Source organism: Mizuhopecten yessoensis, unplaced genomic scaffold (assembly GCF_002113885.1).
Source record: "Mizuhopecten yessoensis strain PY_sf001 unplaced genomic scaffold, ASM211388v2 scaffold1595, whole genome shotgun sequence".
Lineage (NCBI taxonomy): Eukaryota > Metazoa > Mollusca > Bivalvia > Pectinida > Pectinidae > Mizuhopecten > Mizuhopecten yessoensis.
This window is the reverse complement of record NW_018404125.1, coordinates 182,349-207,173: the sequence shown is the minus strand read 5'-3', so window position 1 is coordinate 207,173 and position 24,825 is coordinate 182,349. Positions and strand designations below refer to the sequence as shown.

General features: G+C 36.8%; 1 protein-coding gene across 1 annotated transcript in view; it reads left to right on the top strand.

The window, feature by feature from the left end:
• The first annotated feature begins 132 nt into the window (after positions 1 to 132).
• The window catches only part of LOC110465733 (importin-7-like), a 30,578-nt gene continuing 5,885 nt past the window's right edge, over positions 133 to 24,825 (top strand). The window contains exons 1-25 of the mRNA XM_021521767.1: positions 133 to 349; positions 5,521 to 5,602; positions 6,201 to 6,516; positions 6,880 to 7,036; positions 8,022 to 8,111; positions 8,641 to 8,735; positions 9,268 to 9,338; positions 11,236 to 11,338; positions 11,889 to 11,934; positions 12,956 to 13,055; positions 16,183 to 16,376; positions 16,653 to 16,742; positions 17,063 to 17,228; positions 18,213 to 18,254; positions 18,547 to 18,665; positions 19,188 to 19,310; positions 19,848 to 19,914; positions 20,158 to 20,283; positions 20,729 to 20,826; positions 21,268 to 21,360; positions 21,566 to 21,786; positions 22,428 to 22,573; positions 22,883 to 22,954; positions 24,071 to 24,141; positions 24,396 to 24,534. Coding sequence (XP_021377442.1) covers positions 266 to 349; positions 5,521 to 5,602; positions 6,201 to 6,516; positions 6,880 to 7,036; positions 8,022 to 8,111; positions 8,641 to 8,735; positions 9,268 to 9,338; positions 11,236 to 11,338; positions 11,889 to 11,934; positions 12,956 to 13,055; positions 16,183 to 16,376; positions 16,653 to 16,742; positions 17,063 to 17,228; positions 18,213 to 18,254; positions 18,547 to 18,665; positions 19,188 to 19,310; positions 19,848 to 19,914; positions 20,158 to 20,283; positions 20,729 to 20,826; positions 21,268 to 21,360; positions 21,566 to 21,786; positions 22,428 to 22,573; positions 22,883 to 22,954; positions 24,071 to 24,141; positions 24,396 to 24,534 — 2,911 coding nt within the window. The 5' untranslated portion in view covers positions 133 to 265. The remainder of the gene's footprint in view (positions 350 to 5,520; positions 5,603 to 6,200; positions 6,517 to 6,879; positions 7,037 to 8,021; positions 8,112 to 8,640; positions 8,736 to 9,267; positions 9,339 to 11,235; positions 11,339 to 11,888; positions 11,935 to 12,955; positions 13,056 to 16,182; positions 16,377 to 16,652; positions 16,743 to 17,062; positions 17,229 to 18,212; positions 18,255 to 18,546; positions 18,666 to 19,187; positions 19,311 to 19,847; positions 19,915 to 20,157; positions 20,284 to 20,728; positions 20,827 to 21,267; positions 21,361 to 21,565; positions 21,787 to 22,427; positions 22,574 to 22,882; positions 22,955 to 24,070; positions 24,142 to 24,395; positions 24,535 to 24,825) is intronic.

The following is a 24,825-nucleotide window of genomic DNA, read 5'->3' as shown; positions in this document are numbered from 1 at the left end:
AATCCGTCAACATACTTCACCAATGATAAAACATTAGTTTTCAATAACATAATTCAGATGCGAATATATATTGTTACGGGAACTTATAACTCAAGACACGCAAATACGTTTTTAAGATAAGGTTTACGACATAGGTCAACACTTTATGTCACCTCCATGAGGGGTATTTTTCAGTGTTGGCGCGACCGGCTTGAACCCCTTGCCAGGGCCATAGGGCAATCGACCATCTAAAATCTGACATTTGTCGTCCCTTCAGCTCGCAAAAATGGATGTTGGAAAACTCGTTGAAGTGCTTAGAGCAACTTTAGATCCCAATCAACGCGAACAAGCTGAGGAACAGCTTCATGAGGTAAAATCCCGAGACACGTTTTTCCAACATGGCAGATTTTAGGATAGGCGACAGATGAACATTCATTTACCATGAATTCGGCATTCATCGACATCTTTATGAAAGAAAATATTTATAATTTTGATCTTCTTTATCATTTACATTGACGATTTTAGTTATTTACATTTTGATTGACATATTTGGTAGATCCATGATTTCATAATTAATCATGATTAAAAACACGTGCATATTTTGTGATGATTTATAAAAATACAATTTTGAGCATCTCCATAATAACATTTACAACATAGGTCATTTTATGTCGTTATATCTATGCATCTGTGTTTTGATTGTTGTAATTAATTACGATGTCAGCTTCAATGTTGCGTGACTATATGACTTGTCATTATTACTAGTCATGTCCAAACTCCACACCAACGTTCACCACATTTGTAATTTGAAATTTCAGACGACGAGCACTGTAGCGATTAATAAACATTTCTTTCCTTCCACTATATTGTTACAAAAAAAATAGTCAGTCATGTTAAATTTCAGCATTTCAAGAAATTCTTTCAAGTTCAATTAAAAAAATCTATTATCGCTAATATACGACTACATACTAACATAGAATAGATTTAACCACACATTTATGTTTGTTTAATGGAAACATCCATCATTTCATCGGGGATGCACGATTTTTTTGTCTACAGATGATCAGTTTTTAATTTCAATTACCACCAGAAAACGTAATTCAAACTTGAAAGCTAGTGTTTTGTTTACATTTTTAGACGCGCCGATGACTGAGAATTCTGTTTTAGACTATAGGAATATGCTGCCAAAAATATTCATTTGAAGTGTAAGATACTTTTAGTGCAAAATCTAAGCCTTGATCCAATTTCATTCCTGACATTCGCAATAACCGGAAGCGCTGTTTGGTAAATATCAGAGCGTTCTATTGAATCTTGCGTGAGCCCGGGAGTTAATTTCGTTGGTGAGACATGCTATCAATATTTTCCTTTGATGCAACCATAAACAAATATAATTCATCCTCATAATTTTCACTGAATGAATAAAATGATAGTTTGGTGCTCCGATTTGGGTCCTGACAAAACCAGAACTGCTGATTGGTAATCTCAGCGTTCTATTGATATCCTGCGAGAGCCCCGGGTTCTAATTCCGTTGGTAAGACAAGCCATCAATATTCTTTCTTTTATACAACCATAAATGAATATAATTCATCATCAGAATTTTCATTGAATGAATAAACTGAAGGTTTGGTGATCCAATTTATGTACTATCACCTTAGTAAAAAAACATTTAGTTTAACAACAATCACAGGCTTTTCAATGAATTTGTTTCTCACTCACTTGTTTACATGCATACTCCACATCCAACTTAACTTATTCTGTTTACTATTGAGATAAGAAAAATTACAGGTTTCATGGTTCATCTTCGTGATAAATATTACAGTTAGAATACAATGTAAGTGAAAAGTAGAGCTGAAACGAATATCACATTCTGGTATTGAATATTTGTTTGTTTTATTCTAGTTTTCTAAAAAGATAATGCTCAGTTTTACTGCTGAATACAGGCTGTTTTCCCTAGCTAAAAAGTTCCTGATTTTCCCAAAACGTTCAAAAATTTAGGAATATATTCCCAATTTCAACACAAATAATGTTATATTTTCCTAATTCATAAAGGAACAGACTGTTGTAAAATTTAGGTTACAAAATCACTGAATCTTAAAACTGTGTTTTTTACATGTATACATGACATGAATTTGTTATTTTAGCAATAAATAATACGTTCAAATCTATTAGAAAGGGATAGAAGTATGCCAGTGGTGTGACTTTCAGTTCCTAATCAGATATTTTTATCCTGTAATCTGTATGAAACGGAAAATATCAGTCAGTTATCTGGGATGTGACCATTTAATGAAACCGAAAAATGAACACCTACCTGTTGGCTTCGTCATGGTGTCAAAACTTCCTGAGACATCATTATTAGGCAACATCTGTCAACATGCCTGAGAAATCCATTCATGTTGTCTTCTTACTTCACCTGCATCCTATGCCAACATACAAACTCATAGACAGTTTAATTGACAAAATAATGACATAAAACAGGCAGACATGCTCGCCTAGTAATGGGATTATCCTTATTCAGTCGGTCAGTAAATAAATAAATAAACTGCGGCTGTGATTGACAAGCGTGGGAGTAAAAGATGAGCTTGTAATATTTTACAAATCTATGGTCATACTTTTTCCTATAGAAATTAAAAATTTAGAAAATCATACTTTGATAGATTATAGTTTGTATACAGTCTTACTATATAATATAAAAGCACTTTTATACTGTGCCTTGTGTATAAACAAAGAACCACCAATCAGATATTAAATTCTTCACTGGTCTTGGGGATTTGAAAGTAAATTAATCCCATACCCAACTGGTTCATTATTTTAGTTTTTGTGAAATGGTGCAAGTGAGGTTACCGAATATTCTAGACTATTTCTCCATTCAAATATTCAAGAGCTTGATATTCATTGGAGAAGGTTCGAACATTCGTTTCAGGTCTAGTGATTAGGAATCCTGTACTGTCGGATAGATTATGAACCATAACATACTTCTGAAACTCAAATGTTTGAATTATAGTGATGTTGTCATTCCTAGCACATCATACATAAACAACAAACAAATCTAAATTCTCATTTGTTTGGAAATTAATTGACTTAATTTGGCATAAATTTATAAGACAAAATGAGTTGCAAGAAACCGAAATGAAAAATGGTTATTTTCAGAGTTACTTATTGATCCTGAAAGATTATAACATTAATACATTATCTATGATTGTAATCTAAATACATTTTTCTGCTTTTTTTTTTAATTTAGAATTTTTGATGAAAACTTGGGATAGAATAGAACATAGACATACTCCAACACGTAAGAAAAAAAACACTAAAGTAATGTCATAGAGGTCAAGGTTACAAAGTCATAGCACAGAATTTAACGGACCAGTCAGCGCCGAGGTCACAAAAGTTAGTGAAAATGGCAGGCTCTGTTCAGATTCCCGATAGTCAGCCTGACCAGCTTGAAAACTTGGCGCCGGTGTTTGACATGATAATGTAACGGCATGAACTATATATAATACATGTACAAGTAAGTTTGTTTCCTATCATAGAAACACTGTACTTACATTGAATAGCGTACATGCCGTGTGTTAGGCGCTATCCTCTGGGGATTTAGCATGTCATCGAGGACAGCAGTGTCCAACCAACTGAAATTCCAGCGTTTTTTATGTTTCATGAAGTCTACCGAAAATGTTACTGCGTGATATATGGCAAATCATGCATCAAATTAAAGAAAAAATATTTTCCTGTCGATCTAGACTGCTGCTGGCATCGTTATTTCATGTTATTGAACAATATGTGAAGAAAAATGTTCTACATCAAAATCTGCTCTATCAAATTTTCAGTAGGCCTATGAGATGTCGGTATCTCAAAGACCTAAAATCCTAAATTCTATGACTTTTAAATGCTTCATCTATAATGCATCTCAATACCTGCTTTTGATGCTGGATGTGATCTAAAAAGTATTTCTAATTATCCTCATTATTAAAAATAATCTGCACTTTTTAAAGTTTATTTGCTGTTGATGTTAAACAGGCAAGACATATTCTGTTTATTCTTGTGTGCATAATTCTGTTCGCTAGATCTACTAGTACAAGATGTCCCTGTGATGCTTATCTTCAGAACCTGTCAATGATTGACCTGTAGGTTACCATTGGAGATTATAAGACTCGTTCATGTCCAGGGGTGTAGGATATGAAAATTCCACCCGAGGGGTTTTCAAATATGGTAAAACCTGAGGCTTTGCTGGGAGTTTGGTAAATAGTCCGAATTTTTCTGATGTTTTATCAACTTTTTTTTAAATCGGTCCGATATAAAAAAAAAGGTTGACAAAACGTCAGAATAATTCAAACTAGGGGTTTGGCAAAATTTGAAAATCCAGAGGGTGGAATTTCCCTATCCTACACATTGGGGCATGAAATTAAAGTATATTTTTCTCTCATTCCAACTACCAGAATAAGCTCAGAATCCATGGAAATGCGTTTGGACAGGCTACCATTTTGAAGAAAAAAAACGAATCTGTCAGCTTGATTTAGCATACCACATATTTGCAAACAAGAGTTAGCGCAGAAAAAATAATAACATCTTTCTAACATATACGGTAAATATATCATACAAGGTTTTAATTTCATCACGTTGCCTTTTCCGCATTTCGGCATCGGAGATTTCTAAATTTGTGACATCACATTGTTTAGCCATTGTGACGTCACATTACGTGAAATGGGGTGTAAGATAGAAATGTCCTACACCCCTTTCTTACTCTGGACAGCTCTATCTTACACACAGGGAAATGAGAGAAATGTTTTTCTATTAAATCAACACTTCAGATCGATGTTCACAGTCTTATTTAATGTAAAGTATCGGTAATATAATACACCAGGGCTCAGGCTAAACTTTTTAAACCACTAGGCACTGTGCCTAGTGTCATGAAAAATCCACTCGGCACTCCAGAAATTTTACTGTACACCTGAGATGATGAAAAATTTCAATAAATATTTACTGATCTGTTGACCTGTTAAGATGATGTTGTTCAATGTCCATTAATGTTTTTTTCGTAAATACAATTACTACACATCATAACTAGCAACATGTTTGATTTCCATTCATCAAATATATCGTGTCAACACTGTACCTTTTGTGAAAAAGGGGTGAAGTTTCACTTCCATCTTTCGTTTCGATTAGTTACGGAATATTATGTAGTCTAGTTCCCTGCTGCGATTGCTGCAGTCGGGGCCCCGCAGTACATCGTTCAGGATGCTTTGATTCAAGCGCTCAGGTGATTTTCATGACAAGCATGAAAACGGCATGTTTTAAGTTGTTTACTTCCGATGCTGTGACGAAAGTTACTTGGTAAAAAGTGTTCCATTGATTATTCATCACAATATTTAGGCGACAGATCTAGTGTATGTTTCAGTATTATTGACTCGGCACCGGGACGAGTGTGGTTGTAAATTCCACTCGTCCTTTTCAATTTTCACCCGGTCAGGACGAGTGGCCGGGTGGTTAGCCTGAGCCCTGTACACCATTTGATTTAGTATAATTTTCTGACTTTTAATTTGATTGCAGGTCCACAAGATTATTGGGTTTACACCCATCCTCCTGCAAGTGGTCATGTCCGAACAGCTGGACATGCCCGTCAGACAGGCAGGTCAGTGAATCCTGAAGCTATTAACCGGCAATTTTATCAACCTAGAAACATTCGGGTCAAACCTGAGAAAACTTGACACATAAACGTGATCCAGACACCTAGACTATATTGCCAGAAGCATTAGTAAATGGAGATTTCCTGGGTCGATAGCTATGGCTGTGAGGGGTAAATGGAGATTTCCTGAGTCGATAGCTATGGCTGTGAGGGGTAAATGCCAGAGAAAATTGATGTTAAATATCTATATGTGGCATCATCAATAGATTACATATTTGTTTAACCTTCTAGTTCTGTAATTTATTGACTTGAAGGTTAAATAAAGGATTTTTTATATATATATATTTTGGACTACCAGATTGTGGTCATTACCTATGGCAAGGCTGGTAAAATGCTGATGTAAATTAAAGGCTGCATAGGCATCACCTAAAAAACTATAGTTTTTGTGAGACTGACTTTGATGGTTATACAGTACCATATTTACCTAAGGAAGTGTGCACTATACGCGTAAATTTATGGTATATACAAATACATTGTAATGTAATAGCAGTCAATCTGTAATTGTTATATGAAATGTTATTAAGATTTGTATGTCATTTATCAGGTGTTGTCTACCTGAAGAACACAGTCACTCAGTTCTGGCAGGACAGAGAAGTGGAAAACCCAAGTGACCCTGTTCCCTTCAACATCCATGAACAGGACCGCCAGACAATCCGTGAAAATGTTGTGGAGGCAATCATACAAGCCCCAGAGCCTGTTCGTGTTCAGCTGTGCGTCGCTCTCAGCCACATCATTAAGTATGATTACCCTGGGCGATGGCCAACCCTGGTAGAGAAGATTGCCATGTACATGCAGGCCGACAACCATGGTGCCTGGATGGGTGCATTCATGTCCCTTTACCAACTGGTCAAAGTTTTTGAGTAAGTTACATTGTTCCTGGGTAATTACCAATGTTCTCAATAAAAAAACCTGTTGCCAACAAAAGTAGCCTGCTATTCATCAAATCTCCCCAAAACGTTTCTTTTTCCAACCAGCTATTCCTCTCAAGTAAACTGCCTATTTCAAACCTTATTGATAACACTGATTACTGTTCAAGTTTTTATGTGCTAAGCTTTGACCATAATCAGTTGCCATTTGATGATGGTGGGCTGCCCAAATCGTCATTTGTTAAACATTTCATATTTGGGGGCCCCTGGTCTAAAGTTGTGTATGGCTGATTGTCAGCATTGAAATAAAGAGGTTAAAAGGTATGGCGTTTACAATATTCTACAATTGATTGACAGGTACAAGAGGCCAGACGAACGCAAGGTTTTACATGACTCCATGCAGGTGATGCTGCCTATGGTATACCAACGATGTCAGGAGATGCTTCCTGACCAGTCAGAGCATGCTGTATTGCTGCAGAAACAAATCCTTAAGATTTATTATGCATTCATACAGGTGAATATCTTCAAAACATAACTATGAAAATTTGAAAAGAAGAAATGTCAAATATGTCTGCCACTTGTAAGTTCCATAATTGTAATCTCTACTATAACAAAATAAATGTAAGTATTTCAAAAATGGTTTGTATTTATAGCTTTTCTTAAATTTTAAAGGATGAAAAGATAAGTGTCATGTTTCCTTCTCATACACTAACACACTTGACCTTTGGACTTTTTGGTGGTTGATTATCTTTATCTAGTTTTAAGCCCTAAATTGGCAGATGATGGGCGGTTCAAAGTGTCCTTCATTGAACACTATTTGTTATTGTTATATATCAAGTACTTGACAAATTTCACTTGTAGGTTCCACTTGGTCATATTTTTGCATGATTTATGGTTAAATTTGTTATCATTATTTCTGAAGAAATATCTGACAAAGATATTTCATTGTGTAGGTTTCCTTGGTCCTTTTATCACTTCCAAAAACTGTCTAAGCAATGGAAACTTTTTTCCTGACACAATTGTTGCTTCGAATAATAATGTCTAAATATGGTTAATTTTTGTCTGGTAGCGGAAACAAGACTAAGGTTTTTGTGTTTAACTTGGCTTCACTGAAAGTAAAGGTGCTGGACTTAAGTTTAAGTTAGTTTCTCTGATATGTGCATTGAAAGACAAAGCTGGTCACAGGCGAGACATATCAATCCAAATGGCTTGTTCATTTTTGAAATCTCAGAACATGACATAATTATAAAATCTTGGATGTTAGTGTATCATATTAACATGTGATGTAAGTACAGTACATGTCTGATTATTTAGAGCATTGTTTGTGTATTACAATGTATGTGATCAGTAATCAGTGTCTATTTTGTCGGACCAGTTCCAGTTGCTTGTTTGTGTGTGCTGTCTGTATGTACTTACTATTAATATGTGTTTTAGAATTACCTGCCCTTGCTTGTTTGTGTGTGCTGTCTGTATGTACTTACTATTTATATGTGTTGTAGAATTACCTGCCCCAAGAGGTTATTTCAAAGGACGTATTCACACAGTGGATGGAGCTGATCAGACAGATAGTCGACCGACCCGTACCAGAGGTAAATCCTGATGCACCTTTAGACAAGTTTATTACTATCTATCTTGGGAGATCCATTAATTTGGATAGTTACACAAAGTCGTATTATTAGCTTTTACTGTTTGAAATTTAGATCTGTAAGTAGAATTCATTGGATATCATTTATATCTATTAGATAAATTACTTTAGTTGAGATACAAGGTATTACTAGAAAATGCATGATTCACATTTATCATACTTCATTGGTAATTCAAATTCCATAAACAATTAACTTTACAAACATTATGTGTTTTGGGTTATGTTGTTGGTCGTGATAATAGTGAAAAAGAACCAGTAACCTTATGATATATAATGTCAAACAGTCTGTCTGGATCAATGTTTCAAACACCTGAACTAGATGTCCTGCTAGATCTATTGATGTTTAATCAAGGGTGATGTTTATATGAATCCAGACTCAACAATGTATGATGAAAGACATCATTAATTATACTACTGTAATTTTTCTAATAAACACCCCATCCAATCAGTGCATTGTTTACTGTGTTTTACAGCAGACCAATCAGATAGAGGAGGAGGAGAGAGCAGAGTTGGCCTGGTGGAAGGTCAAGAAATGGGCTGTTCATATCCTCACCAGGATCTTTGAGAGGTACATGAACCAGCCACTCTTGTATAAAATAGTTTAATGTTGTGAGATGAATCGTTCTGAAACACTTTCTCCACGAATAAAAGTTTAAGGTGTTACAAGTAGAGGTAATTCACAAATACGGAATCTTTTTCATTTGATATACAATATAAAATATATTTATTTTACAACAATTATGAAACAAGTTATTTCAACATACGCTTATTACTCTAGTTGGCCCAGACATTAGCATCTGGGTTGGGGGGGCTAAATGTTAGGAGGGAGGAAAACTAAGTACCGGAGGGAAAAAACCATAAAGTCAGGCAAGCAATTACATACCATTTCACATGTGATCGGGAAATCAAACCCCGGCCACCCTGGTGGAAGGTGAGTGTTATCCACTGCGCCAACAGAGTAAGGGGTTAAGGTGTGATGAGTAGGGGTAACTTTCAAATTCTAAGTCTTTGTCCATTGACATGAGTTGCCGATTTAGTTGTTATAAATAAGAATCATTCAGAGTATACAGAAAAGGGATATTTCTCTTGATTGTTTGCAGATACGGCAGTCCAGGAACAGTAACCAAAGAATACTCAGCTTTTGCCGAGTGGTATCTCAAGGCCTTCTCAGGTTTGTAAATTCAAGATTGTGACTTGGGTTATTTCCGTATTTTTTTTCACAAATTTTAATTATTTTGACAGTATACACTATATTGAGGGTGTTTGTATCATTTGAAAAAAGTATTTTTTTCTTTCTTTGTGATGCTTACATTAATTTTTAAGCCGCTCTTGGTGAGAGCCGAGCAGCTTATTAATTCTGTCTAGAGAACGGAATGATGGACCCACTTCCGTTTGGGGTGCGTGCGCATAATTCAGTCTTGCATGCTTCCGCTTTATAATTTCATTATCGTAAATAGAAAGTGGAATCTCGGACACTCACCTGTGGGTTACATAAAGTCTTCTGATACTCTTCTCCAAATAATAATCCATACTTTAAATAATTGCTGAAAACAAAATGTTTATCTCCGGTGCATTCTACGAGTGTTGTGGTGGTGAAATTCGTGCACAATGTTTGAGCGTTTTAGCAACTCGGATTGAGGTCTGAGGAGTGTTACGCATGTGAAACACATATGATTCGAGAAAGCACATGTGAAGACTGTCAAGCATTGACACTGTCTGTAGAAGGAAGAAGTAAATATATTTACTTATAAACCGTATAAGTGATGAAGTATAACCTTTATTTTGATGTTTCAAACGGGAACGTAATATGACATATCTGCTTAGGTTGATAACGGTAATGGCTCTGAGACAAGACGATATGTGAACCATGTATGCTTATCAAACATTTCTGTAACACAGCATGCTATTTCTGGTGTATTTATTGATGAAAATCTAACAATTTAAGAACATGACACAACTGCCGCTGCTGTTTGACAAGAATTCGCGCCGTGTCAAAATATTATCCAATCTGGTGTAAGGGAAATAACTCTTACGTTGGTAAAGTATATTCCAAGAACATTTGTGAGATTTTGTATTTCAATGATAATAAATAAAGTCACTACATATATTAATAATTATTATCAATATGAATAAAAAATAAATAAAAATAGTACATTCTCTCTTTCCTCCATGCATATTTTCCCACTACTGTTAATTATCCTTCATTTCACAAGCACAAAATGCACCTATTCTTTATTATCCATTTACCGATTGCCATTCTGCATGTAAATGGTCATGTCACATCATTGGAGGATGCTAATTAATGAAAATTACAACAATGCGTCACACTTAAAGAGGGTGAAAAAAGAGGAGAGGGAGAATGTTTTTAAGGCATCATTTAAGAGGTGATTGATTTAGGAAATTCCAAAGGCAACATCATCACATGACCTGATTTTCAATTAGCAGAATACAGAACACATATCTGAGGTATTCTAGTAGATATTGATGCTCAACGTGTTACTGAGGCAATTAAATTTCAAGTGGTGAGCGGCTTTAATGTAACACTGACATAATTCTAGTTTCTAATATGGAGAAAATAATTGAGATAAAAAACCAGCAAAAAAAAGGTGAAGACAACAATATACGACTATGTTATGCCAATAGAGTGGATTCCGGTTAACGTCATGTAGCGGTCAATAAGTCTATATCATGTTAATTGACATTAGCTTCTCTCAATACCATTGCCAGTTTCCCAGCACATATCATGTATCGAGTGTAAAGTTCATGCTTTCATGAAAAAAATCTTTAAAAACAATGGTGACCGTTTCTTGTATTATGCCTGATTTTTCCCCACACTGACTTGGACCATACGTATGGTGAACGGAGTTACAGAGTTAGCTTTGATGTTTGACAAAGAGGGGATTGGCATGTGTAGTACATGTGTATTTGAAAATGAAATTAAACTTGTATACAAAAAGTGGTTTTGTTTCCAGGGGAAAACAAAGGTCTGTTTATGTCTGCAAATTCCAGGACTGTACATACACCAAATTTCAGAACCCTAATATGACTTAATGTTATTTTGCCCATAGGAGGGATAGTGCAGGTTCTACTCAAGGTACTGGATCAGTATCGGCAGAAACTGTATGTGGCACCCAGGGTCCTACAGCAAACCATCAACTACCTGAATCAAGGGTATGACACATGAGCACTTTTGTTCTGAATGACACGGGTCAAAATCACAATAATATAACCAGCATTTTTTGTGGTGTAACAATGTACAAAAATCTAAAATTTGACCACCATGTCATGTTAAAATTACCATGGAATAGCAACTTAAAACGAACATGAAATTTAATTGTCTGTTGTGACATCAGGATTGGTACAGTAGATCTACTATGATATAGCATGTGTTCCATGGAGTTAACTTTTGCCTTGTTGATCCTCTGCATTACGTTGGCTACAGATTACTGTACACTGTATTCACTATTAAATGCTAATACTGATTTCTAACAATGAAGGGCAAATATTTTAGCAAACCTATCTTAGTAAACAGTAGACTCTCAAAACAGAGAGGGAATACTTTACATTGAAATCTTGAACTGATTAAAGTTGTTGTGTTCAGGAACTGAGTAATTTTGTAGCGAATTAAGTTTTAAAACGTTCAAATAGAATAGTTAAACGTTTGATTGTATTCTGCAAATTATTTTGTTGCTTTAAACATAAAATTTGATTTTGTTTTTAGGGTCAGTCATGCGTTTTCCTGGAAGTTTATCAAACCACACTTTCAGGTAAGGTTTTACAGATTAAATACCTGTGAGGAGTAGAAAGGTGGGGTGTGGGGGTATCTCAAATTTACCTGGTAACCTTTAGAGTTATCAGTTACTGGTTGAAATTGGATTGGAGGAGGGTGGTGTCTCTAAACATGTGCCTCCCACCCCTCCCATACATTCATTGATGGTATTGGTATAAGGATATAGATAATAACTGAGACCAATACTGGAGGAGGGTGGTGTCTCTAAACATGTGCCTCCCACCCCTCCCATACATTCATTGATGGAATTGGTATAAGGATATAGATAATAACTGAGACCAGTACTGGAGGAGGGTGGTGTCTCTAAACATGTGCCTCCCACCCCTCCCATACATTCATTGATGGAATTGGTATAAGGATATAGATAATAACGTTAACTGAGACCAATACTGGGGTTTCCTCAGGATTTGTTAATGCCACATGTACAAAGCATTGAGATGATGAAAATACCACAATCCATTTACTGAAGTTGTTCATTGTAACCATGTAACACAGCACCGTGAGTGGGTCACAGGTCATAGGTTACCCTTAAGGTTTTCTTATTGGTGACCAATGACATGTTGACCTTTGACATGGGTGCACTGACTTCATATGATCTGATGTTGGCTCTGATCTCTGCTTAAATATACAATTACCATATTTGTAACATGAGAATGTGGATTTTGTTTTTGTGGTTTACTGTTTAAAAGGTTAGTGCCAACTCAAAAATGTATGGGAATGCAATTATTTAGATAATCTATCACCTGTCAAACCTACTGTAGGGATAAAATATAAGAAAGGATCTGTTGAATTTTATTACCCAGCTATCCATAGATTTCTAAATAAGCTGCTTCACACCTTGAACAAATCTTGTGATAGAATTGATCAACAGTGTATTCTATGTAGTTTTGTTTTATGGTTAATTAAAAAAGGGTTGATAAATGGGTCGAGATTATAATAAACCTGAAATCAGTTCTTTTCACTTTTACTTGAATGTTGATAATCCATTTGTTTTTTAGAGTATCATCCAGGAGGTTATCTTCCCTTTGATGTGTCACAGCGATGAAGATGAGGAATTGTGGAACACCGACCCTCAGGAGTACATACGCATCAAATATGGTGAGTACCTCATTATACATCAAGTGTGGTGGATGGCTCACAGGAGTACAATATACATCAGGTGTAGTGGGTGGCTTACAGGTGTACAATATACATCAGGTGTAGTGGGTGGCTCACAGGAGTACAATATACATCAGGTGTAGTGGGTGGCTTACAGGTGTACAATACACATCAGGTGTGGTGGGTGGCTCACAGATGTACAGTACACATCAGGTGTTGTGTGTGGCTCACAGGGGTACAGTACACATCAGGTGTGGTGGGTGGCTCACAGGTGTACAGTACACATCAGGTGTTGTGTGTGGCTCACAGGTGTACAGTACACATCAGGTGTAGTGGATGGCTCACAGGTGTACAGTATACATCAGATGTAGTGTGTGGCTCACAGGGGTACAGTACACATCAGGTGTGGAGGGCTCACAGGTGTACAGAATACATCAGGTGTGGATGCCTCACAGGTGTACAGTAAACATCAGGTGTAGTGGTTGACTCACAGGTGAACAGTACACATCAAGTGTGGTGGATGGCTCACAGGAGTACAATATACATCAGATGTAGTGGGTGGCTCACTGGTGTACAGTATACATCAGGTGTGGTGGATGGCTTACAGGTGTACAATACACATCAGGTGTGGTGGTTGACTCACAGGTGTACAGTACGCATCAGGTGTAGTGGATGGCTCACACGTGTACAGTATACATCAGATGCAGTGGGTGGCTCACAGGTGTACAGAATACATCAGGTGTAGTGTATGGCTCACAGGTGTACATTACACATCAGGTGTGGTGGACGGCTCACAGGTGTACAGAATACATCAGGTGTGGATGGCTCACAGGAGTACAGTATACATCCGGTGTAGTGGTTGGCTCACAGGTGTACAGTATACATCAGGTGTGGATGGCTCACAGGTGTACAGTACACATCAGATGTAGTGTGTGGCTCACAGGTGTACAGTATACATCAGGTGTGGTGGATGGCTTACAGGTGTATAGTATACATCATGTGTAGTGGGTGGCTCACAGGTGTACAGTACACATCAGGTGTAGTGTGTGGCTCACAGGTGTACAGTATACATCAGGTGTAGTGGATGGCTCATAGGTGTACAGTACACATCAGGTGTGGTGGGTGGCTCACAGGTGTACAGTATACATCAGGTGTGGTGGATGGCTTACAGGTGTACAGTATACATCAGGTGTAGTGGGTGGCTCACAGGTGTACAGTACACATCAGGTGTGGTTGGTGGCTCACAGGAGTACAATATACATCAGATGTAGTGGGTGGCTCACAGGTGTACAGTACACATCAGGTGTGGTGGGTGGCTCACAGGAGTACAGTACACATCAGGTGTGGTGGGTGGCTCACAGTTGTACAATATACATCATGTGTAGTGGGTGTCTCACAGGTGTACAGTACACATCAGGTGTAGTGGTTGACTCACAGGTGTACAGTACACATCAGGTGTGGTGGATGGCTCACAGGTGTACAATATACATCAGGTGTGGTGGTTGGCTCACAGGTGTACAGTATACATCAGGTGTAGTGGATGGCTCATAGGTGTACAGTACACATCAGGTGTGGTGGGGGGCTCACAGGTGTACAGTACACATCAGGTGTGGTGGATGGCTCACAGTTGTACAATATACATCATGTGTAGTGGGTGTCTCACAGGTGTACAGTACACATCAGGTGTGGTGGGGGGCTCACAGGGGTACAGTATACATCAGGTGTGGTGGGTGGCTCACAGGAGTACAGTACACATCAGGTGTGGTGGGTGGCTCACAGGTGTACAGTTTACATCAGGTGTGGTGGGTGGCTCACAGGTGTACAGTATGCATCAGGTGTGGTGGGTGGCTCACAGGAGTACAGTACACATCAGGTGTGGTGGGTGGCTCACATGTGTACAGTACACATCAGGTGTGGTGGGTGGCTCACAGGTGTACAGTATGCATCAGGTGTGGTGGGTGGCTCACAGGAGTACAGTACACATCAGGTGTGGTGGGTGGCTCACAGTTGTACAATATACATCATGTGTAGTGGGTGTCTCACAGGTGTACAGTACACATCAGGTGTGGTGGGGGGCTCACAGGTGTACAGTACACATCAGGTGTGGTGGGTGCCTCACAGGTGTACAGTACACATCAGGTGTAGTGTGTGGCTCACAGGTGTACAGTATACATCAGGTGTGGGGGATGGCTCACAGGTGTACAGTATACATCAGGTGTAGTGGATGGCTCATAGGTGTACAGTACACATCAGGTGTGGTGGGGGGCTCACAGGTGTACAGTACACATCAGGTGTGGTGGGGGGCTCACAGGTGTACAGTACACATCAGGTGTGGTTGGTGGCTCACAGGTGTACAGTATACATCAGGTGTGGTATCAGGTGTGGTGGGTGGCTCACAGGTGTACAGGACACATCAGGTGTGGTGGATGGCTCACAGGTGTACAGTACACATCAGGTGTGGTGGGGGGCTCACAGGTGTACAGTACACATCAGGTGTAGTGGGTGGCTCACAGGTGTACAGGATACATCAGGTGTGGTGGGTGGCTCACAGGTGTACAGTATGCATCAGGTGTGGTGGGTGGCTCACAGGTGTACAGTATACATCAGGTGTGGTAGTTGACTCACAGGAGTAAATGAAACATCAAGTGTGGTGTGTCAATTTTAAGAGTAAATTGTGCATGAAGTATGGTTAGTCACTCCAAGGAGTAAATGATGCATGAAGTCTGGTGAGTTACTCAAAGGAGTTAATTTATTTAAGATTCCTAGATTCCTGAACCTTAACATTGTGAAAGGATTAAAACTGTTTAGCCCTGTGTAGCATTGATAAGCAGACGTTCGAGGAAAATCAACAATACGAGTTGGAACTGTTAAGTATGAGTATGATCGATATCTGTGGGAACAATTCATTTGCAACTTCAACTATTTGTACAATATCAACTCTTATTTATTCTACCACGTGCCTGTCTTGTTAGATGTTTAGGGTACTGTGTTATGAAATAGTGTGCCTATGGCAGCTTTACTGTTTGAATGATATTGCTGTATAAACTGTTTTGATCAATAATTTGTTTGTCTCTCAAAAGATGTGAACAAGACTCCGTATGATTTATAAAAATGTTTCCGTCATCAGATGTTTTCGAAGACTTCCTGTCACCAGTCATTGCTGCTCAGACCTTATTTTACTCTGCTGCGTCTAAGAGGAAGGAGGTCCTGCAGAAGGCCATGGGGTTCTGTATGCAGGTGCTCACACAACCCAGTGTAGAACCACGCCAGAAGGATGGTGCTCTCCATATGATTGGAGCTGTGGCAGAGATTCTACTCAAGGTATTAATGCTCTTTAAAAAACCTGATAAAGCTAAATTGTTTACATGAAAGTTATATCCCCAACTTGACAATATTATCAATATAAAAACTTTATTCATTTAACAAGAATTACGAAACAAGTCATATAACTTGTATTAATTAATCACTCTTGTTGGCCCATATGTTAGCGCACAGGGGGTCTGAATGTGTATAAAAATATTTTCAGGAGCTTTAAAATGTTGGTAATCATCTGATATCCTTTAAAAGTCAAATAAGCAAAGTTTTCTATATTTGCAGAGGAAGATATACAAGGACCAAGCAGAGATGATGCTCACAACCCATGTTTTCCCAGAATTCACCAGTGAACATGGCTTCCTGAGAGCCAGAGTATGTTATATCTACTTATCTTACATGAAACAAATAAATAAATATGTTTGCTATCATTGAAGTTGCATGACCTGATGGTGACTTAAATTGTCGATGGTCATGAAACAATACAAAAAAATATTGATCCCTGTATTAAGGTTGTGAAGAAAAAAACAATTTGAATTTTATTTGTACTTCAAAACTTTAAATTGATTTAAACTAATTGATTTAATGAATATAGTGCAATTTAGTATTTGTATGGTATTAATTATAACTTTTATGATCTGTTACCTCACAAGTTAATTCCAACATCTGGAGTAACACTCTGTTTTGTTCTCTAGGGTTGCTGGGTGCTGAAACATTTCTGTGAGCTGAAATTTCGAAATGATGCCAACCTTCTCCAAGCCCTAGAACTGACCCAGAAATGTTTATGTACGGACAAAGAACTGCCAGTACGTGTCGAGGCAGCCATAGCCATGCAGATGTTAATCACAGAACAAGAGAAAGGTAGGTTAAGGTCATACTGTTTAATTCCTGCAGCAGCGTATGTAACATTTCATCCTCGATACTCCAGGGGTTACGCTCTCTGCACCCCTGCAATATGTAATAGCAAAATTAAAGGCACGTGGCTAGCTATTTGATTGATTTCGGGTAAAAAAAAAAAAAAATCCTGACCAATTGCTAGGTTAATACCTGTCCTTTGAGGATTAGGGAGGAGCAACACCGGACTTCAACACCAGTCAATTTTACAGTTGCGCGACCGAAAAATTCTTTTGATGTACATCAAAGGATCAAACTAGTCTTCACGTCTCATCCAAAGGTGTCATATTCCAGGGGTGCGGGGAACGAAAGTGAATGTAACCCCTGAAGTATCAAGTTGACAATATATATGAACACATACTTGATCATTTTCCGAGTGGAAACATACAAAAATTTAGTTTCACCTGAGCTAGATATAACAGGTAAGTATCTCTTTTTGTTGTCATAAATATAGAGATGGACTATTATCTATCAGGAAACCTTTTTATCAGTGCTGCCAATATGTGTCCAGTCAACGGAATGTTAGAAAGCTACATACAAAATCAATCCTACTTGCACTAAAGATAATCCGGGCTTTAAGTTTTTTTTAAAGGGGTGGGGCTTCCAGTCACATTTTTAATTTTCTTTCTTGTGAGAAACATAAAAAGCAGATATTTTTCCATTTGACATACCTCAGCTTTGTTGATTTTCATGCCCCTGCCACACATTGGAGGATGCATTAAGTATTTGCAACCTGTACATCCATTTAGCTCCACGACTCCTATAATAGAAGCCTCTCGTCAAACTGGATACATCTTGAGGAATATAACTTGATTATATCATATTACTGACCAGTATTTTCTGCTTCATTGAATTTAAAAGACTTTTCATTCAGCTCCCATTTTCATTGAAATGAGATTGCGATGGTTTTATAAGCTTTTCTAATTGTATTAATTTTTTATCATTTTGCAGCTAAACAATATGTACAACCGCATGTCAAGCCAGTTATATTAGGTAAGTTTTGTAAATTGTGTATTCCTGTACTTATACTAAAACTATCCATTTATACAGAAGAAAGTTAATTTCCTGGTTTCAAAGTTGTGACAACAAACTTTTCTTCTGAATTTTCAAACTTTTCAGCAAATCTAAATCCAACATTTACTCAATAAATTTATAGATTGAAGTGAAATAATGTGCCTACATAATTAAATTAATTTCCAGTGCAAAATATGACATGAAACCTTACTTCACTCCGATGCAGTATGTAAGTTATGTATGTTTATTGTTAACATTATCTTCCCTATAGAACTCCTTAAGTTAATCAGAGAGACAGAAAGTGATGAACTGACAAGTGTGATGCAGAGATTGGTGTGCACATATACTGATGATGTCATTCCCATCGCTGTGGAGATGATGACGCATCTTGTAAGTTCATGCTGATGGTGGGAATTGTGTATCAGAACATGTGTTTGTCCATTATCTATCTAACGTTAACAAAGATCAAGGTTTAAATAAGATTTATTACCCATAAAATCTTTAAAGTGATTTAATATAAAAAATGGTAGGCTAGATCTGGATTTAATCTCACCACTCGAAATATATTAATACATGTAGCTCTCGCCTCCCCAATATGATGAATTATAAAATAGCCCTTATTTGTCTCAAGACTAAATTTTATTTCAATGTACAGAGTAAGAAAAGTCACATACTATATCCTCGGCCTACTGTTTCACTATAAACAAATGACAGACAAAACAACTCTGGTAAAAGATACCAGTATTATAAATACTATGTCCATTAAAAGTACTCGGTTATACAGAATGATTTTGAAGCTAGTATATTTTATTTTCAGGCAAATAGTTTTTCTAAACCACCCATCTGAAGAACCTTTAAATCGTTGCTCCTGTCCACTTGTACATTATATGAATACATGTGATTTGTCCCCAGGCCCAGACATTTGCCCAGGTGATAGATGCTGACATCGAGGGGTCCGAGGAGAAGGCCATTGCTGCTCTAGGTATTCTGAACACTATGGAGACTATTCTCACTGTGATGGAGGACCAAAAAGAGGTGTGTGAGGACAACAGATCAGATAGGTCTATAGGTCTGAACAACTAACAGATACAGTGGTTGAAGTGTCTATTTTTAGCAGTTTCTGAGGTTAATTGATTTCCTTCCCATATCTTCAATAAGATTCATCAGTTTGGAAATGTTCAATATCAAACTTTTACTTCATACAAAAACAATGTATCCATTAAACATGTTGTGATATTAATGAAGAGTTATTCCAGATATGACTATAAGAGGGTAGCACTTCAGGGGTGGTTGAATCTAAACTTAAAGTTGAAGAAAATATAATGAGGTCATGGCCAATTGTGTCTAGCTGTTCCTCAGTATATTTGGAATGACCATAATGCATAAAACGTTGGAGATGAATTAACACATTTTTATTCCCCCGCTTTGATCAAATTTGTGGTTTCTAAAGCATAGCTTAGCTGCAGTTTCATGAAATTGGATCAATCTTTAATATAGGTACATCATGGGAAGGCGGTGTGATGCTTCCAATTGAATCCATTTAATCCAAAATTGCTCTGTTTGTCTTTTCAGATTATGACCCAGCTTGAAGGAATTGTTTTAACTGTGATAGGTGTAATTTTACAGAAAAATATTTTGGGTAAGTTGTTTGACAAATCCGAAGGTGAAGAGAGAAATGGGTGTAACAAAGTGTACAATTTCCTATTTATAACATTAACCAACAGGCAGATTTTTAATCATTCTTATAGCCCATCTTATTATTTACTGGTAATACCACAGTACATTCCCCGCGAATTGACAGAAAACCCTATTTCATGAAATGTTGGTATCTTGATTTTCATACATTTCTAGGTGTTGTAAAATGTTTTGGTTATGTTTACAGATTTTTATGAAGAGGTGCTTTCATTGATATACAGTCTCACGAGTACACAGGTGTCTCACCACTTATGGCAGGTCTTTAGAATGTTGTACGAAATGTTTCAGAAGGATGGCATTGACTATTTTACTGGTGAGTCATCGGGTCAATAAAAAACCGGTTATTCCTATGTTGAATTTGTGTCGAAGGTATATTATAAGTAAGTGTTTTACAATTGAAAAGCCTGTTTTATCTTCAATTCTTTATCATTTTATTTCCATACGAGTAATCTAGGAACAATGATGAATATGTTTTTGGAAAGAAATTGCTAAGGAATATCTATGAAAGAAGTTGGCCTAATTTGACAGTTTTACCTTGGGTCTGGTTAACTGTTTTCTGTAAGCATTTAAATAGAATGAAATGGAAAACATTTTGTATTTAAAGGAAAGGAATAAGAATCTCATTAGACCATATAAGTCAAATTAATAAAAAATAAAAAAATATTTTCAGTATTATTAAAAGAAAAAACTTCAACTGTGATTACTGTTATAAAGTTCTGTTTGTTCAAAGAATACTGATATATAATTTTTACCAACAGACATGATGCCGGCATTACACAACTATATAACTGTGGACACCCCTGCCTTCCTGTCTAACCCAGAAAACATACAGATTATATACAACATGTGCAAAGCTGTAAGCATACCTGTGTAGCCCCAAAATAATGTGTATACAATTTGAACTGTGTATATTTAACAGTCTTGCAGATAGAAAAAAAATGGGCCAGTCTACCTGTTCGGAGATATCCCAAAACCAAATTTATAGCATTTCTAACATCAGGATAGAGATCAGGTTCTCTATCCTTACGTCGGTATGAAGTGCAGTTAAGTTGGTCTCCATAAAAATCTTCAAAATAATATCCACATAAAGTATAGAGTAATTACATTTAGTCTTATTTTAGCATGCTTGCTGTAAAGTTTGTTGAAACAATGGGACCTCAATGTTCTTTGAAGGTCATAGATGTGAAGAAACAGCATTGGATATCAGCTGAGCTTTACAATCCCATTATTATTTTGACCTATTTTAGACACATGTTTTATAAAAAAATATTATTATTAGCTGTTCTGTGTTATGTAGGTGATGTCTGCTGATATTGGAGAGGATGCCGAGTGTCACGCAGCCAAGCTGCTCGAGGTTGTTTTACTACAGTGTCCTGGACAAGTTGACCTGGTAATAACCAAACCAAACCAATATTTCAACATGTATGACTGATATTCACAACATTGAAAATAAACATCTTCACAAGACTTTCTGTCTTGTTGCTCAGTCTTTGACCTCTAAGACTAATATCAGTGTTCAAAAAAATTGTGATTGGACCAAGCAACTACTTAAAGAAGATGTAGGTATATGATATGTTGCACCTCCTATATTACAGGTTGTACCCTCGTTTGTGGAGCTAGCGTTACAGCGGTTGACACGGGAGGTGTTGACGTCGGAGTTAAGGACAATGTGTTTACAGGTTGTGATAGCAGCTATGTACTATAACCAGCCCCTACTACTCGATACATTGGGAAAACTACAGATACAAAACATCACTGGTTCTATAATGCAACAGTTCTTAAAACAATGGCTGCACGATGTCGACTGTTTCTTGGGGTAAGTCAAAAAAGATTCATGAAAACGTCTGGGTTAAATTTTCCTGAAAGTGGCGAGTAAAGCTACAATCCTGTGGAGTATTTCTTCTCACTATATTCTAAACCTAAAAAATGAAACAAAAATCAAATTACATTTAACCAGTGAATTTTCTAACCTTCTGATAGAAAGTTAGTTTAGACCAATCGTTGGACAGGTGTTGTGCAAGGTAGTCGCCCTGAAAATTTGTTCCATTAACAAACTCTTGAAAGGGACACAGCTAAATTCAGTACAACATAATAGGATTTTCAGAAATAAAAGTTTTGTGACATCTGACACAATGTATTGTCTCTGTGAGAGAATAAAAATACCAATGAAATTATTATGTCACCCCTTCAGATGAAAGATATTGTATTGGTACTGGTTCTTCTAACAACATTTTTTCTGGCCCATTGTTTTACTGAAGCATCCCATAGAGTTACTTCTGGAGCAGCCCTTGAGGTTTACAAACAATATTTGTTTTTTCCTTCCATTTCATACACATGCAGCCTCAATCAATGTATCCTTCTGTTGGTAAGATTACCACTTTATTAAATACTTGGAAGATAATTATATAAACCACAGAGGTAATTGATGATACTAAAATGTTGTATTTGTTGCAACAGGCTGCATGACCGGAAAATCAGTGCTCTGGGTCTGTGTGCACTCGTCAGCATGGTGACCAATCGCCCTAACGATGTGAGCCAGGTTGGAGCCCAGATCATTCCAGCTCTTCTTGTTCTGTTTCAGGGCTTGAAACGTGCCTACGCAAGTATGTAGTCCACTTCTATAAACATGGCTATCAGTAGGTCCTGTCTTCCTTTTGCAATTTTGGGTTATTAATTCAATGGGGAAAAAGAACCTGGAAAATATTTTTGCACAATGTTAGGTACCATTGTACATACTACATTGAGAAAAACAATGGATAACAAACCCCATGAGGACCTATTAAAGACATTATCACTACATTCTACAGTCAGAACCAATGTTTATAACAAACCCCAGGGGCAGGCAATATGATGTTATTTAAATATTTTAAGCAAGGAGTGATTTTGTAATTATGACCTTGAATGTTATTTAGGTAAAGCTCAGGAGGAAAACGACGATTCTGATGATGACGATGAGGACGAAGAGGAGGAGGCAGATGTCACAGGTAAAATATTCGGAAAACAACAGGGACAAATGGGCTTTCCTTCTTCACTGATGACATTAGTTTTGGCTATAATAGTAGGTTGTGCATGGATGCTCAGTCAGGATAGATTTGCCTTCACTATGGAGGGTGAAAGCGATGAAGGCTAAACTGCAGTGAAAATTTTCAAGTATACAGTAGTTTGCAAGGAACAAGTTAAATGTTTGTTCAAACCTTCAACCTGTGAGCTTTTTTCCTTACAACAAAATACTTACCAGAAAAATCACCTTTTAGAAATGTCCTTGAAACCAAGAAAACAGAACTTAAGCTTTTTAAATTCTGATGGGGCAGGGCTAGTCATCAGGAACACATGCATAATTTCCTTATAAAGGTAAACCTGACTGATCGATAAATAAAAAAGGTTTTAATAAGCAAAACATACTGGCTGAGGATATAGATTGTCTTAGAGGTGATTTATTTTTACATTTGTATAAACTAATTGTCTGGCCTGTGACACGTTACAAAGGCATCACTTTTACTGCAGGGGCATCATTATTTTCTAAATATGTAAATTTAAAAAACAAAAATCAACTTTCCATAACTGTACGAATGAGAATTGACAAAGTACACAGTTTATTGTGACGTGGCAACAAAGACCACTACATCACTGTTATCTAGTGTGTCCGCAAAATTTTGTGTATAATTTTAATAGCATTATTCTAGTTCATAACAACTAGATACAGTTGATGTAGTAGCTAGGAAATAAAGGTTGTGTTATTATAAAATGTTCATTTTATTAAAATGAAACTTTTCAGTTTAAAATTGTGTCATTTGTGACTGACATAAGTTTCATATAAACTTTGATATATTTAAAAGTTTGACCATTAAATAAACAGTTTCTCAGTTTAAAATTCCAGTTTTTAAAAATACAATTAAGATGATCAGTCTTCATTTTATATTTGTAAATTTGAATGAGTTTGAATCACATTTTTGTTTTGCCTGCAACAGATATGTAACTTTTATACCGATATTGTCAGTTAGCTCATCATGAATGAAAGTGTCTGTATTTTGCTCAGATTCTCGTATTAATTGCTGTTTACAAGATATATAATTCCATGGAATTCTGGTTTTTCTCTACAGATGAGCTTGCCAGTGATGAGGATGAGATTGATGAAGAAAGTGCTCAGTATATCGAAAAACTACAGGCTTCTGTAAGTATGATTTTATCAGCTTCTATACAGCTTTTAATGTTTAAACATTAGTTGTAAGACTTGTAGAAAAAAACACCAGCGTAGTGTACTAGAAGCATTTTAGTGAAGTCCACAGGGGAAACACGTGAATACAAACAATCCTACTAAATAGTAAAAGATAAGTATGACCAGTTGTGTTCACCTTGTTACTGTGATCATTACAGCACACCAGTAACAAAAGCTAGGCCACGTGATGATATTTGGATTATTTTTAGACTACCAAGGATGACGACAGTGATGCTGAGTACACAGACGATGGTACAGAAGAAACAGCATTGGAGAGTTATCAAACACCCTTGGACGATGAAAATTCCACTGTCGATGAATATCTTGTGTTTCAAAATATACTGCAAAGTAAGTGCTGGCTAAGCTGCTACAAACGGGTTAGTATAAATTCATAGAACTGTGACATCAGTGATTCCCATCAAATACACTGACATTAGGATAAACAATATTTACTACTGTGAGACTCCTTGTATAGCCCAGAACTGCTGATCCTAGTATACAATGTAACAAACGATGAATCCATGATTTTACTTCATGGTTCCAAAATACTAAATGTATCTTAAAATGTTTATTGAAATGTTTTGTTAAGATTAATTAACATATATACAAAACCTTTTATAACATCATTGGTTCTAGTTA